At 38.1% G+C, this 18,027-nt stretch overlaps 2 protein-coding genes across 3 annotated transcripts; one reads left to right on the top strand and one right to left on the bottom strand.

The window, feature by feature from the left end:
* The first annotated feature begins 479 nt into the window (after positions 1–479).
* Positions 480–5,313, top strand: LOC141642144 (uncharacterized). Of its 2 annotated transcripts, XR_012543192.1 has the most exons (5): positions 480–638; positions 741–802; positions 1,598–1,735; positions 1,820–2,105; positions 4,819–5,313. XR_012543192.1 is itself a non-coding variant. In XM_074450840.1 (4 exons), exons 1-4 carry the CDS (start codon positions 524–526, stop codon positions 1,913–1,915), a joined length of 411 nt encoding a protein of 136 aa, XP_074306941.1. In that variant the 5' UTR covers positions 480–523; the 3' UTR covers positions 1,916–2,127. The 2 variants fall into 2 exon arrangements, 1 of the variants encoding a protein (XP_074306941.1); XM_074450840.1 differs by lacking the exon at positions 4,819–5,313 and having other exon boundaries at positions 1,820–2,127.
* A 4,783-nt stretch (positions 5,314–10,096) lies between these two features.
* On the bottom strand, positions 10,097–11,692 carry LOC141628068 (cytochrome P450 71AP13-like). Its single transcript, XM_074441256.1, has 2 exons — positions 11,381–11,692; positions 10,097–10,787 (listed from the first exon to the last, which is right to left on the bottom strand). Exons 1-2 carry the CDS (start codon positions 11,642–11,644, stop codon positions 10,176–10,178), a joined length of 876 nt encoding a protein of 291 aa, XP_074297357.1. The 5' UTR covers positions 11,645–11,692; the 3' UTR covers positions 10,097–10,175.
* Between the last annotated feature and the right edge of the window lie 6,335 nt (positions 11,693–18,027).

The raw sequence follows: 18,027 nt of genomic DNA, 5'->3' as shown, positions 1-18,027 counted from the left end.
CCCTCTCTTTATCCCCACTAGTAAAAACTCCCCCAAATTAACTCAAAACCCTAAATCCCCAAAATTGCCGCCATGGAAATGGAGTTTCCAGACCTCGACGAGCTTCAATGGCTAGAAGCGAACTCCAATCTCGATGATGAATATCTCGAAGACGAAGATTACTATAATCACACAATCGAACTTCAACCTGAACTCGAGGCAACCAACAATGGCGATCTCCACCATTCGCCGATCAATTCACCGCCTCCCGAAGAAGATACTTCTAATAATAGTATCAGTAAGAAGCGTCCTAGATCTACCATGGAGGACGCCATTGAAATCGACCTTGAGAACGGTGATAAGTCAGCTAGGGTTAGGACTGAGCAAATTGATAGGTTAGATGTGGGAAGAAGTGATTTCGATGAGTTTGCGCAAACTGATAGGATATCTAGGGTTACAACTGAGCAAAATGTGGGAGCAAAATGTGGGAGGTAATTACGGAAAGTATTTTTCGCGGTTCGAGTGGGAAGTTGAAGGGGAGTCGATGTCGATTACTGCACCGTCTGGTGGTGAAAGAGTGTATGCTAAGCTTGAGAAGGAAATTGTGCAGGATGTTGATAAGAGTGTAAACAAATTCAAGAGTTCAGCTCACTCTAGTGGTATATTTGCGCTTTTTTATTAGTTTCTCCGTTCCATTGAATTGTATACATTTTTCAAAATCTGCATCGCGTATCTTTCTGAGGTTTTCGTGTGTGTTTCAGGTCTTATTTCTGAACCAGTTAGTCTTTTGTTGCAAAAAGCTGAGCAGGATGCATTAATGAAGGTATTAAATATCACTTGATTTTTGATTCTTTTTCTTAGAGCGTTGATGATATTGGTTGAATTGTTGGATAGAAGACTAGTCTTATCGGCTTATCGCGGTTTATAATCCTAGGCATTTTATTTGTTGATCGCTTGTTGCAATTGTTTGTGTATTTTGAAGGATGATATGAGTGCGTGTAATACCAACTATCTTGACTAGAGAATAGCATCTCTTTCCTCGCGACATCATTTACATGTCGTTTATGGTCTAGATGTGTGTCTGATAAGTATTGCTGTGTATATATGGAGTACTCCGTATTTTTTTAACGGGGTTTGCATTGACTTTTAAAGATCTTTAATTCCTTGATGGACTGTTGGACTGTGTTATTGTTCCACCCACTTGGTAAGCTTGTTTTAGGTTATGTGACGGAAGAGTATATATGCTTCATTTTTTGGCAGATGTCTCTCAATTTGTTAGTAGGGCGGATATTTTGTCTTCGGTGCTTCTTGTCCATCATATAACCCTCTAAATTGCTTGTGTCTGTTCACCTCAAGGAGCATTAACTCGGTTTAACACTTTACTTGAATCTTTATATGTACTTATTCTCACATCCTCTAAATCTTTACTATTCTGTATTGGGGTAATTGATTGTGTTTGGCTGTTTGACTAGTTTCATTACAAATGTAATCATAAATTCGATTTCGAGTTTAAATCATGTTGTTCTATTGTTAAGGTTAATATTATGTTTTCTCCCTACATGGCACACTGTATTCTTATGATGGTATCGTATTGATTTGCGTTTTAGTACTTTTAAAGGCTTTGCGGGCTAGTTCAGAAGTGGAGAGTATCTTAGCACCCCAAGGGTCTTCGGTCGTGACAGAAGAACTTTGGGTGAACAAATATGCTCCTAGATCCTTTACGGAGCTTCTCAGTGATGAACAGACAAACCGTGAGGTAAATACTTCTTTTTTTTGTCGCCTAATGTATGAACTTTGTGCCAATCAATTGTAACTCCATCATTTACAATGTTGCTGACAGGTTCTCTTCTGGCTGAAACACTGGGATTCTAAAGTGTTTGGTGCAGACATTCGGAACACTTCGGAACACTGGAGACGAAGTTTTATCTGCACTTAAACGGCATTCTTCTATTCCCCATCATCAGAAACATTCCGACACAAGCTCTTTCAGGAAATATAGAGGAACTACGTTTGTGAAAAACTATATGGGCTATTCATCTGCTGTAGAGCATAAAGATGTTCGATCTAATGGTAATGAAGCACCACCGAACAAGAAGCCTAGTGGTTCAGGGTCGCCCGAACAGAAGGTCAGTGATGACAAACTCTTTCTTATCAAAATGTCAGATCTTTAAAACTTGCAACTGGCTTAAAGTTGCGGTTTAACTTTTCTACTTCTCAAACAAGTTTAAGTTTACAACACAAGTCTATTTATTGGGGAAAAGATATCCCACAAATTAACATAATTTCAAAAGTAGGTGAGTCTATCAAAGTGATAACTAAATAAGGTCCAAGGTAAGAACTCGCTAGCTCACACGGTCTTCCCACTTAAACTTTATCACCAACCTGTCATTCATATAATAAATATGAAAGCCACAGTCAGTGGGGAGTAACTCAGGGTTCTCCCAGCCACAAAATGTCAAAATAGGAATTTAATTAAACAACAAGCATAAGAATAAATACTTACGGTAATGAGAAAATCATGATTAGTAGGCATACGAGAATAGGAATGGAAATGCATAATTGAGAGAGGAATTATTAGGTCAAAATGTCACATATCGACTCGACTCAAATGTAAGACAAATACAAAGTTTCGACGGAGTATCCGGCTCAGAGGCTACCTTTAAAGCATGTCCGAAATACTTCACACAAGATCTATCCTAGACTCCAACCTCCTGGTAGGACGACGATCATAATACGGTCCTAGTCTAAATCTGGATCCAGACTCTCGGGATGGACGTCACCCGATTCGACATGCGGTGACCTATCCGCATCCAAGACTCGATACATGGCACATAGTCCGTAACCAAAGGTCGAGTAACCCCAAATCGGAAACATGACACACAGTCTGTAACCAAAGGTCCGAAGAGGCGGAAGGATAACCCAATCCGGAAACATGGCACACATATCCGTAACCAAAGGTCCGAAAGGGTAAATGAGGAATGTCAAGTCGTCACACAATGTAAATCGCCACACCTGGTCACAAACAAGGGTAACCATAATCGCATGTTCATCACGTAAATATGTCCTAGATTGATCACTTATTAATCATGGAAAAGATACATGCATCAATCATTGGTTAATATAAGTCATAGGCGAAGAAAAACAATCAAAGGGGTCTTAGCCGGTTGTGGGCCGGCGGCCGGTCCACCGGCTGGGACTCCTTGTATACATTAATTTCCAATAAAACAATCAGGGGGTTCCCAGCCGGTCTAGAGCCGGTGGATCGGTGGATCGGTGGCCGATCCACCGGCTGGGACCCATGGTTCATTTTTGAAAAAAATGTAAAAAGAAGCCAAATGTTACAGCGGGTTCCCAGCCGGTCCAGAGCCGGCGGCCGGTCGGCCGGCTGAGACCCACGACACATTTTTGAAGAATTAAACAACTACAGGGGTTCCCAGCCGGTCCATGGCCGGCGGCCGGTCCACCGGCTGAGACCCACTGTACGCTTGAATCGCCAAAATCGTTTCTCAAATCATTTGCAAACAACCACAAATCGTTCCACAACAATTATTTACCTATCCTAACATGATTCTAATGAAGAAAAACAACATAATTAAGATAGGAATTCAACCAATAAGGATCAAAGACAATAAAGGGTGAAGCTTTTCCTTAAACATGTGAGAAATGCCAATCAAGTATTCTAATCAACATCCATTCACCACAAATCATGCAAGAAAACACATTTAACAATCATATGAGCCTAATACTACACAAATCACACAAATTTTAACATAAAAGTCGAGTAACCCATCACCGTTACCTTTTTGCACTTCAATCTTCTATTGAGTCGTCAATGATGTAGCTATCCTCCTCCGGGTTGTCCATATTCTTGTAAGATAAGAATTCCGAAAAAGGGGGAAAGATGGTGACTTTCTTACTTAGAAAGAAGGAGAACGAGACAAGGAAGAGAATGGTGCAAAAAGGAACGAGATTGGTGAAGAATTGAGTGAGATATGGTGATTTTAGGGTTGAGTGGAAATGGTTCAACAATGGTGTGTGTTTGTTGGGAAATTTCAGAAATTAGGAGTGAGGGAGATGGAGTTGTGAGGGTTTTATGAAGAGAAAAGAGAAGGAAAAGGCCCATGAGTCGAAATAAGCCCAATAACTCGAAATTGAGTCGGTTCCTACTAGAATTTTCGTCTCAAATCTACTATAACTCGAGACGGAGAATATTATTATTAAAATCTACACTATTATTACCGTCATGTGACAACGGCGATATTTTATAAAAATAAGCTTTAAATCATAATTATTTAATAAAAATTACTTAAAAATTTATTAAAATATGAGGAAAGCGCGGGGTGTTACAGCATGTATCGACATCAACTATCTTTATGGCGCAGTTTCGCGAGTTGATCTTAGCTTTTATTTGTCCGATTATTGTACATTTTATTTTATATATCCGAATATTGTACCTTATATTTTATTTATCCGATTATTGTAGTTTATTATCCTCTGCATTCGATTAAATGACTTAAAACGTAATTTAATTAAAACATTCCTTAAAACACTATTTGACATATTTTAATTAAAACATTCTTTAAAACACAATTTGACATAATTAAAACATAAACCACTTAAAACATAATTAAAACATACCATACCCCAAACCCTTAACCCCAAACCCTAAACACCAAACCCTAAACCCCAAACCCTAAACCCCAAACATCAAACCCATACCATAAACGATTATTACTTAAAACATAACATAATTAAATAACTATCGAACTTAATTATCTTCCGATGATGAAGATGACGATTCCTTATCTTCTTCATGATCTTGAATCTCAATTTCTTCAGGTTGGGTAAACATATATTGAGTCAACAAATCATTGATGTAGAGATAAAGAATTCCTTGGTTGGGCACTCTACCGGCACATAAGTCTGATAGTCTTGGGTAATCGATCACGGTGAGGATGCGCTCAAAATATGTAAAGATATCACTTCTTAACCTGCGAAACTCCCACATCTTCTCGTTTAGTGCTTCATCCGAAACAACCTCATCTCTAACTGCTGAAGTTAGAACATGATCCGGGTTTCCGGCTAAAATTATACAAAGGCTACCAATTGGAGGCTCTTCAAGCATGTGCCATACAGTGTCACTGGGAATCACTGATTCAAGACGCTCAATTAGAATTGGTAAATTTTGAACAATTAGATCGATTCTGACTTGATAACCTCTGATTTTTTGAGTATTTGTGAGAACCATTTTAGTATTGTAGTGAGTGAATAGGATTGGATGTTGTGATTGAAATTGACATAGAATGGCCTATTTATAAGCTATTAATTGTAACGACTATTTTTGAATTGTAACGGCTATTTTTGAATTGTAACGGTTTTTTTGAATTGTAACGGTTATTTTGAATTATAACGGTTATTTTGAATTATAAGAGTTATTATGAATTATAACGGTAACATTTGAATTGTAACGGTTATTTAGGTTATTTTGAATTATAACGGTTATTTTGAATTATAACGGCTATTTTTGAATTGTAACGGTTATTTTGAATTATAACGGTTATTTTTAATTATAACGGCTATTTTTGAATTGTAACGGTTATTTTGAATTATAACGGTTATTTTGAATTATAACGGTAACATTTGAATTGTAACGGTTATTTTTCCCTAGATAAACATCTAAATATTCTTGTAATTTTGCACTCAACTTCAACTTCTTCTATTTTCCAATCATCTTCATCTTCTTCCATTTTCTTCTTCAACTCTCTACTTATGTCAACATCATCCTCAATGTGGGGAAACCACCCAATTGAAGGCCTTGATTTTAAAAATCAAATTTGCAATCGTTGTCACAAAAACCTATCATCAAGATTTCCGGGTCAGTTACTAATCCGAAAAAAGCGTATTTTAAGTGTGTACCTTGCGATCATTTTGTGTCGTGGTTGACTGAAGATCATTTGACAATAACAAAAAAGGTGAAGATAGCATGTGAAGATGAAAGTGATGATGCATAAAGCGGAAATGTCATGAAAGAGCAAGTGATAGGTATAAAAAAGGAGATTTCGGAAATGTCAAAGATGATGAAGTTTTATTTCAAGTGTATCTTGTATTTGTTTGTTTTCATTATGTTGGCCATTGTCATGAAATAGTGAGTATTTGCATCAGTTGCTATGTATTCAAGAAATTTAAGAAATTTCATAATTTAAAACCGTCATGTTTTTTGAAATAAACAAGGTTCAAATAGTCAACTAACATAATCATCCAACATAAAAAATGTCTTCAAAAACGTACAACATAAATGAAAACAAACACAAACTAGTCTCCCGACTACTTATCATCCTCTTCCTCGCTATCAGTGTACACACCATCTGCTCTACACTGAACACGATCACCGGGTGTTTGACGAGGTCCTCTATGACGTATAATCTCCCTAGCCCTCTCAACCAATGGGTCGATGTTCTTAATCATCTCGCGGAAGAAGGAAAACTGTTTCTTGTCATCGGTAATCCTTCCGGCCTCAACAAACTGAAACACTAAAGCACGTGCAGTCTGCAAATTGACAAAAATAACTAAAACATTATCGACGAACAGTAAAAAAGTTAACAAATATTACAACAACTGTAAGTAAAATTATTACCTCAGCAGGAACATCAAAATCGTCCTGTGCAGTGGGGGCATCATGGTGGTCGGGATCAATGATCAACGGGTGAGAATTCCCATTATACCAAGCCTCATAATCTGGCGCCGTCTCACCCGGGAAACTAACTGGTCTCGATCTACGAGAAAGGTGAACCACGTGATCCTGCCAGCAATCGCAAAGATGATCATTCTCCGCAACCCCGACTAGGGGTGAACAAAAAGTGGCCCGGACCGGCCGGTCCGGTCCGGTCCAGACCGGATACATACCGGTCCGGTCTCCGGGTCCCAAAAAATATGGTGACTGGTCTCCGGTCCGGTCCACATTAAAAAATAAAACTAAATTTGCCTTATAAATTAGTACAGGTCCGGTCCAAACCCGGAAAAAACCGGACCTAAAGGGTTCTGGTCCGGGTCCCCTCCTAACCGGTCGGGTTCGCGGTCTTGGGATATGTGGTTATCCGGTCCGCGGGTTCATCCGGTCCGGTCCGGTTTTGGACCGGTGAACACCCCTAACCCCGACCCTAACCTCGTACCCTATCCCCGAAGCAGGACGATGCGCTACCAATCTCATAATGGGATTGGGTATTATCTACACATATCCAAACTGCCGTAAACACCGATCAGGCTGATACGGCTCGGCAATGTCCATGAAACGAACACAACCGGCAAACAGGGTACGAGGATGATACTCCTTCTGACGCGGCCCGTACGGATCCCACCTAATGGAAGTACAAGTAAGCCCATCTAACAACCTCCGATATTCCAACAATTTCTCCGCATTTTGAGCGAAGGGACCAACGGATCTCCAAGAACACGACCGAGACTGAGTAGGGTCAATTAACCAATAGTCTTCACACCAGCACGTGAAGCCACACCCAACTGTCGGTACATGAAGGCTAGTACAACGGCTCCCCAAGCATAGTGGTGTACAGCATCAGTATCATACACTAAAGGAAATAACTGAGGACGTAACCTATCACCTGATTTGTCGACAAAAAGTGTCGACCCCAACACCACAGCCAAAAACCCCTGAGCAAAAACAACATCACAACTAGCTCCCGTCATGTCACAAACTGCATCTACCAATATACCCCCACTCTTGTAAATAGGGGCCTTCTTACTAGGGTTTAACGGCAACCTCAACTCATCTGATGAAATCTCAAAGAAGCCACAAACAAACATAAGGGGATCCGCCAACTTCCCGTCATTAGTCTCCACCTTACAACAGTTACCATCAACCCGAACACCTAAGATCTGCGCAACATCGTGAAGGAGTATGGACATCTCCCCAAAAGGCATGTGAAAACTGTTGGTGTCGGGTTGCCATCTCTCAACGAAAGCAGAAATAAGGGGCATGTTAAAATGCTCGGACATGGAATCTAATAGGTGAGAAAGACCACTACCGTCATAAATAGTCTGAACGGCCGGCGGGAGTTGCCAACAACTCAACAACCTCGTCTTACCAAACCGGTGGTAACCCGTCAAAACTGGTCGACCGACCTCATTAGGAGTCGGCCATAAGGTGTTGGCAATGTGGCCCTCAAAGCTAGGAATCACGTGGGGAAACATCGGACCACCCGGAACACGATCGGAAATCAACCAAGAGACATCCTTACCCGACTTCTTCTTCTTCGGAGCCACGACACTACTAGAACTACCATCCGACATCCGCTGAAAACGCCCTTCCTCATTCCGTCTACGTGGCACCCTACGCACTCGCTCATCACCCGCCTCCTCCTCACCTATCACATCACCAGACCGAACCACCTCCTCCAACTGCTCCGCAGTCCACGACTCGGTACTACCATCTCCAACCTCAGACTCAAACTGGAGCCCCTTTCGAGCTCGAACGTGACGGTCATTTCCTCCACCTATTCAAAAAATAATAAAAACGCATTGATTATTTAAATTAATAAAACAAAGAATTTATAAATATAAGTTTAAGTAAATTAAAAAATTAAAAAAAAACAAAATATCCCCGAACGGGGTTTATTAGTAATAATTAATTAATATTTTACGTAAACAAAACGAGACGGAAATAAAATAAATTTAAAAAGACTTCGCCACGAACGAGAATTATTATTAATAATTTATTAGTTTTTAACACTAACAAAAAAGACGGAAAAATAAGTTTTTTAAATTTTAAAAAATAAAATAAATAATTTTACAACGAGTTCGGCACGGACGAGGTTTATTATTAATAATTTATTAGTTTATAACGATATCAAAACAAGACGGAAAAATAAGTTTAAAAAAAAAAAAAAAGGAAACGGGAAATTCATAAACAAAAAAAAAAAAAAAAAAAAAACCAGATTTGGGCCTTGGACGAAGAACATTTTCGTCCAGGTCGAGGCCCAGACGAAAATGTTTTTCGTCCAACACCCATAATGGACGAAGAACATTTTCGTCTGGGCCTGGACCTGGACGAAAATGTTCTTCGTCCAAGGCCCAAATCTGTTTTTTTTTTTTCGAATTTGACGCATGATTTTGTACAAAACACGACTTAATCCGATTCAAATCAAAGCATCTATCCTAATTCCGTATACAATAAAGGCATCTATCCTAATTCCGTCACAAATTTACAACTAAGAAAATACTAAAAAAAAATATTAATAACAATCACATACCTTGTTGAATGTTTGAATTCGTGACGGAAATGATGCGGTCGATACGTTTTTTTGTTGTTATTTGAGTCGGGTTATTTTTTTTCAAAAATTCGAAAGTGAAAGGAAGTTTTTGAATAAAAAGGAAAATATTAGGGGGAGTGTGAGGGAGGGACAATTTTGGAAGTTCATTAAAATTGTCGACGATATTTAGTAATTTGTGGACGACCTTTAGCAGGCAGGATTATTGTATCCATATAAGTCCTTATTTATTGTATATACTAGCAATTTTTTCAATAGGATTGGGCTTGAAAGTTGGAGCCCATGTGCGATCGCACGGGTTGTATACCCTTTTGAGTTGGGCTGCATAAATCTCTCTACTGATAGAATGAGCGCACACACATGATATGTACCTGGTACAGATTTGGACCATTTGTTACCATTGATGAGACATTCATGTTCTTTGATTTCGACATCAAGCCATCATCTAATTTGCATGCATTAATTGATATTTACACAAATTCTTGTGTGTTAAACAATGTCTTTAAAAAAAAAGATATTTATCTTATTTATAAAAGTGGGATACTACTTAATCAGTTTTAATCTTAAATAAAATATATTTGTCTTAAGAGAAACAAATTGGTTATTTATAAACATTACATTATTTTTCTTCTATGAGTGACTTTATGTAGGCTAAACCACTTAAGCCAAAGAGCTACAAGCTTCCAAGACATCGTACAAGGAGTACGGTGCTCTTTTCAACTCGATTATTTATTTACCTTTTCTATTTTTAAAATTTTACATTATTTTTTTTACATTTCTATAATGGAAAGGTTTTTGGTTAATTCGATCAAAATTCAAAAGTAAACAGACCCATATCAAAAGAAAACACAATTCTGTTTTTCTTTAATCAAAGATAAACAAAACGTCTACAGTCTACGACTTGGTAAGTAGTTATTAAGCAGGAAATTTCTTTGCTACAAGGCAAAGTGGATTTTTCTTGTGCATAGTAATACCAGGAAGAACTTCGGTATCAATGTCTTCCGTTTTTAAACCAATTGGCAATTCCCAATCAAAAGAGTATAACAAATTGGCAAGTGCAAGCTCCAAGTTAGCAACACCAAGAGCCAAACCAGGGCATATTCTTCGCCCTGCTCCGAACGAAGCTAGCTCAAAGTCTTGTCCTCTAAAATCGATTGAGCTACCCATAAACCTTTCGGGCTTGAACATTTCCGGATCCTCCCATAACTCGGGGTCTCTTCCGATTGCCCATACATTCACATGGACTAATGTTTTGGGTTTAATGTCGTACCCGTTTAGTGTGGTTTTCCGAATTGATTCTCGTATGACTAGCAATGGAGTAGCAGGATGTAACCTGAATGTTTCCTTTATAACCGCCTTGAAGTATTCAAGCTTTTGGAGGTCTTCGTCGCTAACAAAACCTTTATTTTGAGCTACATTTCGGATCTCCTCTTGTACCTTTTTTAGAGACTCTGGGTTCTTTACTAACTCCGTCATTGCCCACTCTACCATAGCTGTACTCGTATCTGTTCCCGCTACAAATATGTTCTGCAAAGATGTATTTTATCAAAGACAACCCGAAACATGATCATATACGAAACACTCAAATTTTCTGGCAAATAGGTGTTGATTAGCAAAATAATTACGGAATTGGGGTTCGTTTGGAACTATTTTGCACGAGGGTGTCCACGTCATCAGTTTTTTTTTTTTTCCAAAGCTTAATTAAAAAAAAAAGTGAATAGTAAAGACGCTTAGAAACCTAGCGGCTTCACTATTCACTTTTTTTTTTTTTTTTTCAAAAACCGTCACCTTCAAACACTTATAACAACCTATTATAGAAATGAACAACCACTGAAGCCGCTAAGAAAGTTAGTGGTTGCCGGCTGCCCCCTATTTCTCTATTTTTCATAAACTTATAGCATCAGTCATCTAAAAAATGACAAGGAGACAAAGCCGCTAAGAAACTTAGCGACTTTGCCTAAAAAATGGAAGTGATGACGTGGACACCATTGGACCAAAATAGTTTCAAAGGAACCTCAATTTCCTAATTATTTGTTAATTAACTCCAATTTACCAAAAAATTCGAAACAGTCTCACAATATAAGAGAGTCGTCTAATTAGTACGGAGATTAGTCGATTACCATTAAGATTGCTTTGATATGATCGAACGTAAGCTCAAAAGCAAATGAACGTTGTTTCTTGATTTGGAGTAGCACGTCTATGATATCCTCATGCCCAGTCTTAGGCCTATTTGGATCAAGGTGATCGCTAATGAGTTCATCATAAAATTTGTCCATGTTTTTGAACACCTTTTCGAGTTTCGAAAATTGTCCTGTTAGCTTATCAAGCCAGCCGAGATAAGGAAAATAATCTGCATAGAAGAACCCTACAGATAGAGCTTGCATTTCATTTAAAAGACCATGAAATTTGCTCCTTGGTCCTTCATCTTCTTCGTACCTATGAAAAATCGAAAACCATTCACGACACAAGTAGACATGTCAATTGGTGTTGGACGGGTCGAATTCCGGATCTCGTCAAAATATAGGTTGGGTCGGACCGTCGGGCCAGTCCATAAAGGTCACTACCTCATTGGTCGGGTTAGGGCTGAAATACAAGGCGGAAAATAGTTCCTAGTATAATTTTTAAATCGATTTAAAAAGAAAAAAAAAATATTTAGTATTAATATTTAAATAATATTCAATGCTAACATTTAGAGTTGTTTAATGGTACTAATCAGCTAGGCCCAACCACCATTTGTGGGTCGACATTTTCAAATCCGATTAGCCCGTTTACCAGCTCAACACCTCAACCCAGCACACTCCTCTACCTGGGTCGGGCCGGTGCCCAGGATTTCCGGGCCAATCCGGTAAGAATTGAAAAAAAACTACAAAAAAACACTATATGGGCGAGACAATATTCCAAGCTTGCCCCCATTTTAGTGTCGAGCTTGCGCCACAAATCGACAGCCCAGCCCCACCAAACACACACTCATACTTACATTAATTATACCAAACAATTATAGAAATTAAGTCATTTTAATAATTATTTTATTATTAAAGATTATAAATTTTAAATAAAATTAATTTTTTGTTTCTTATATAGTTTAAAGTATTAAAACTAATATGTTTTTAATTATAATTTCAAATATATTGTATAACTAGTTGGAAAGCTCATGCGTTGCACGGGGCAACTATTAGGATTATTTGTAAAATATTCCTTCTCATTCACTATAATGTTCTCATATCATATGGGCACAATACTTTAGGAGAACTATATAAAAATGAGGAAAGGGTTGGGTGAGGTTTGGTGATAGGAGATAGGGATGCATAATTAGAAGTTAAATAAAGAATTGTGGAACCAAAACATTAAATAAAATAATAAGATAAGAGTAAGGAGTCGTTTGGTTGCATGCAGGAATTTCCATTGCCTAGGAAGTGAAAGATCACATGAAGTTAGAATTCATGTGAATTAGAAAATGTTGTTTGGTTGCATATAGGAATTGCAATTCATGTAGGCATTAAAACTACCAGGGGGACCTAGGTTAAGCAACTTCCTCCATTATGGAGGAATTAGAATTCATGGGAAGTTCCAATTCATGTGAATTGGGGTAACCAAACAAGTTACCCATTTTGCAATTCACATGAACTAGTTTTAAACCGTGCAAAATTGCACGGGTATGTATTTGGGCCGGTATTAATGATTTTGGATGATTTTTTTTTTTTTTTTTTGTATTTCTATTGTAATTATTTAGTTGGTCTAAATCAGCGAACTACATAATTAATGTTTACACTTGTTTCAAATACGTGTTCAAATGCAATGGTTTAAGAGGAAATAACGTAATATACTATTATAAATAAAATTTGTATACATAAAAAACTCTACACCCCGAATAAAGAAATATAATTTAATAATCTACTTTAAGACAGCTTAGTGTAACATCAGAATGTCAAAACTTATATGATTTATTGGTGAAATTAGTGTGTGCTAGTAAGCCCATATACAATGAAGTACATGGATCGATAAGTAGTACTTCGTTTTTTGTTTTGATAATTAAATATTTCTTATTTTTAACTAAAAAATTCAAAGATGCCGTATTTATCATAAAATTTCGAATTGTTAAAATAAAATTAATAATCCGTATACAAATAAAATCAAAGTGTAAAGCTTGGGCTATTATCGCTATGGACTCGTTGTCAGTAAATTTATTGCATATGTATAAATATAGTTTTATCAAATTATTCAGAATGTATAAAAGTATTTCACAGTATTATTTTCATTTATTCCGATTTGTAATTTATACCGCTTATATGCCATTAATTTCATTTATTCGTAATGTATAAAATTATTTCATAATATTATTTCATAGTATTTGTTCTACAATGGAATTTGTAGGATATTTGTATTGGCGGAATTCTGAAGAAATATACTCATTTGCACATTAACGGGTCCCACCATCACATGAATTTAAAAAAAAGGTGAATTAATGAGGTGGCGCGTCCTGGATTGAGTATTGTCTTCTGAATTAATAAAGATAAGATTGTACTTCATGTGTTTTTTAGTGGGTAACCAAACGACCCCTAAAAGAGTTGTGTGGGATTTGGTGATAGGACAGAGAGATGAATTAAATAAGAGTAAAAGTTACAAAAAAAAGGAAAGGGGAACATTACTTAAATAATCTATTTCGGGAAAGGGGGAACATTATAGTGATTGAGAGGGAGTATATTCTTAAGTTGATAAAAAAGTCCAACTATGTTGAATCATTGATGGAAAAAAAATTTGTGGTTGGTGCAGTTGACCACTGATGAATTATTAGTGCTTTTAGCATAAATTTTTTGTCATTCAGTAGTATAACATAAAGTGACATAGTTATAGTATGTAATTTTTTTTTTATTGTTACAGACACAATCAACTTTTAATTAAATATAAAACGCTCTCTCTATAAGCATGATGCAGTTCATCAAAATGAACCCTTAATGACATAAACATGCCTTTATGAGTCTTGCAAATTAATTTAACCTACAATAACTATGTAAAACTAAATAATGTTACGCAAAACAACTGGCATCATATTATATATATTTAGTGTGTTCAGATAAAATGCTAGATCTCTTGCAACATAATTTTACTTTGACTATCTATAATTAAGGGTATTAGCTCTTTATAAACCCCCTGCAAAATCAAATCCAAACGGAATCCAATAGAATTATTAGTTTTTAAACAACAATAAAAATATATGTGATTCTATTACATAGAATGCATAGGGAACTTAGTAGTATCATGTGACAACATTAGTTAGTTTATGACATTATTAAAATCATTTGTTACCAACTGATAACGTTGGTTTACATTACCTTGGTCTGGTGGTAGAAAACTATTAAATGTAACGAAAGTCAAACCATGCTGAAAGTGGGGGCAAACAAAATTTAGAGGGGATTTAGATGAGGATTGATTAATCATCAGTTCCCATAACAAAAATTAAACGAAAACGTTGTAGCATTTGGTATTAACAATATCAGTTACATAATATTCAAAGATATAGTCGGATTATAGAGTTACTATTCTTATTGTCTCACGCACTATCAGTTTTTAACCGAAATAATCCTGACTATTTACAATTAAGACTATTTGACCAAATTTTCATTTTTCTTAAATTTTTATAAGTATTTGGTAGATAATTTTTTTTTACCAAAATAAGAGTAGCATGTGAGAAATAAGTTTTTTTTTAATCCTTCAATTTATAATACTATTAATTGTGGAGTACTTATTATGTCCTTTTATATCATATTACCGAAAAAAAACAGTTACCTTTCGGTTAATTTGTTAAACATTTTTTATTTAATCAGTTGACTTTTCGGCTCCTAATTTTCAGTTACTTTTAAAGCTACATTTTTAGGTTTTAGTTAACTTTTCAATTTTAGTATGAACTAATGAAATCTGAGATATACTTTAGTATGAACTAATGAACTTCTACTTCAATGCTTCTCGGTTTCGATACACCACCAAATGATCTACACATTCTTATAGAGAGTAAATTAACGAAACAAAAATAGGTAACATATATAGATCGATGAATTGTTTTTTATGTATTGATCGCTTGAATGTCTATGGAGGCATTTATGATTTATAGACACACTCTAATGATTATTTAGTGATTATATTTTGATGGAACCGTAGTTTTTATAGTTCATGTAACCATGTAAGATTACACTACATGCATCATCTTAACATAAACCTTTAATCTAATAAATTCAGTTTTTATCCGCCAGCTTCTAGAAATTTGATGCAAGAATGCAAACTACAATTACATGAGACCATAAGAGGGGGAAAAATAAAAACGATAACTTAAACTGTTATGAGTGCCTATTATCTAATCCCTCTGTCCCGACAATTTGTTTATCTTTGATTTTGACACAATTATTATTAAGGAAAAGGGAATGGACCAATTGTGGTTAGTGTTATTAAATGACAAGTGGATCATTGTGGATATGGGAGATCAAATACTTATAAAAATCACCCCCAATATAGAAAAGTAAAGAAATGAATGAAACAGCCTAAAATGGAAATGGTAAACAAATGCACGGACAAAGAGAGTATTTGATAATTTTATTAAAATTTGTTTTAAATATTAAGAAATCTACTTTTATTAGGATTAATTTTATTAAATATGTTTTGAAATCTACTCTTATTAGGATTTCTAAAAAAGTTGGTATTCCGGGTGTAATTCCAGAGCAGTTATATGTTACCACCCGTGCTTGTAGAATGACGTCTTTAGTTGAATCCTCCTTGCGGTCTCCTGAAACGATGAACAAACTGAGGGCTCGGCTTTGGACCGAGCGAACTCACTCCGACGCTCAAGTCAGTAACTTAGAGAGGTAAGTGGTTGTTACTTGGCAAAGTACGTATTGTAGAGAGATAAGGAAGATATTACCAGATGAATAGTGATTCTTAGGTTAAATTGTGGATCCTCTACTCAATGATAGTTGAGGAGTATTTATAGACTTTCACCTTTTGTCACGTAGTGGCCAAGTGGCCAAGTGGCTAGCAGGTGGAAAGACTGATCTACCCCTCGGCCGAGGGACCTATGGCAGGCCGGCGGGCCCTGTTGACTCACCGTCGAGGGGTCTTGGATATGAGTACGCGGATGTGTGCCCCATTTGGCGGCTGGTTGCCCGGCCGGGACCCATCCGACAGCCGACAGCCTCGTCGGTTAGGGTCTAAGCCGTTGACTTTGTTGTGGATATCTTTGACCTTGCTCAATGTGTTGACTTGGTCGGCGGGTGCAGAATATGCCCCATCAATTTGCCCCGCCGTAGTCTATGCCGTGGTATGGGCTCCGATGTATGCCGAGCGTATATTCTGCGCAAGTGAAAATTTTCTCGCCCGCTTCTTCTACCTCGGCGTGACTCGCTTAGGCCGTACCATATCCCCCTCCACATGGTTGTGTAATGGACATCCGATGTGGAAAAGGCAATGACGCCGGGCCGAGACCAGGGTGGAGAGTCTTAGGTTGTTTCGATTGCCCCCGGCCGGTGCTTTCGGCGTGGTTGATCTTGTGGCCGGCGGAGAAACGGATACTTAGGATTTTGCTGAGGAAGATGAACAGGCAGAGAGATATGAAGGGGCGTGTTGAAGACGCTTGGTCACTGTTGCATTGATTGACATTCAACTGTTGCAACGATTGACATTCCGTGGCTGCATGTCTGACACGTGTCTGATTGCTGATTGGCTCACGTTTCATGGGCTGCGCCCTGATTGGTCCCTCTTCATGGGCTTTCCTCTATAAATAGGGTACTTAGTCCCTGAAATTGGCCACCAATTTCATTTCCTCAAAAATTTCCTTCTTTCTAGCCCTTGTGATGAAACCTCTCTCTAGCTTTCAGAATTATTACTCCGGCGTGGCAGTTTTCTTCAAGGTAAACAAATAAATTCTCTTTTTAACTCGTAAGTTTTGTTGTAACATGTCTTCTGCTGGTGCTGGACCTAGTAAGCCTGCGCCGGGGGGTTCCCCGTCCCGTCTTGGTGAGGAGGAGATACTAAACGCCATCCCGATAAGGTTTGGGGGCCCTAGGTCTCCGTCTCCTGAAGTCGATCCAAAAGCTCCGGAGGGTGGGGAGGATGATGATGTTGATGATGACCGTGAGGAAGGATTCCTTCGATGAGTAGAGGCCGCCTATCCTGGGCCACGGCGAGGCGTGCGTGACTGGTCCTGACCGTGCCTGGACTAATAAATTCGCCAGTTGTTCTGGTGGAACTCTTTTCGAGGGTCATTTCTACTTCGGTGAGGGGTACAAAATTGTTATCCCTGCGAAGGGTCAGGCAGTCTGTTGCCCTCCTCCGGGGCATATCGGCGTATATATCGGGCATCCGGAGTATGGCCTCCGGTTTCCTTTGAATAAATACGTCGCGGCCATCGTCAAAGCTATGAACGTCACCGTGGCTCACCGCATCCGTTGGCTGTTAGGGACGATAGTTGGCTTCGTGTGGCTCTGTCTTTTCAAGGGGAGGTACCTACGTTAATTTATTCCGCCGGCTTCATCATCTTCGGGCATCGACCCCTGGTAAGGTGGGGTGGTACGGCGTGCGAGATGGAGCGGGCGTCCTCTCGTTGATAAGCTTTCTTCTTGCAAGGAATTTGGAAGGGGCGGTGGGTGTATGTCAAAGTGCCGGATGACTATCCGTTGCCCCGGTCCTTCCAACACCAAGTCAACTTACGATGCGAGAGTAAAAGGGAGCGTGAAAAATGGGTCTCCCAGAGTAAGCACAAGATGGATGCCGGCGGGGTTGCTCT

This window comes from Silene latifolia, chromosome 2, assembly GCF_048544455.1.
Source record: "Silene latifolia isolate original U9 population chromosome 2, ASM4854445v1, whole genome shotgun sequence".
In the NCBI taxonomy this organism is placed as follows: Eukaryota; Viridiplantae; Streptophyta; class Magnoliopsida; order Caryophyllales; family Caryophyllaceae; genus Silene; species Silene latifolia.
Note: the sequence above shows the minus strand (reverse complement) of the source record. Positions and strands in the feature narration are given on the sequence as shown.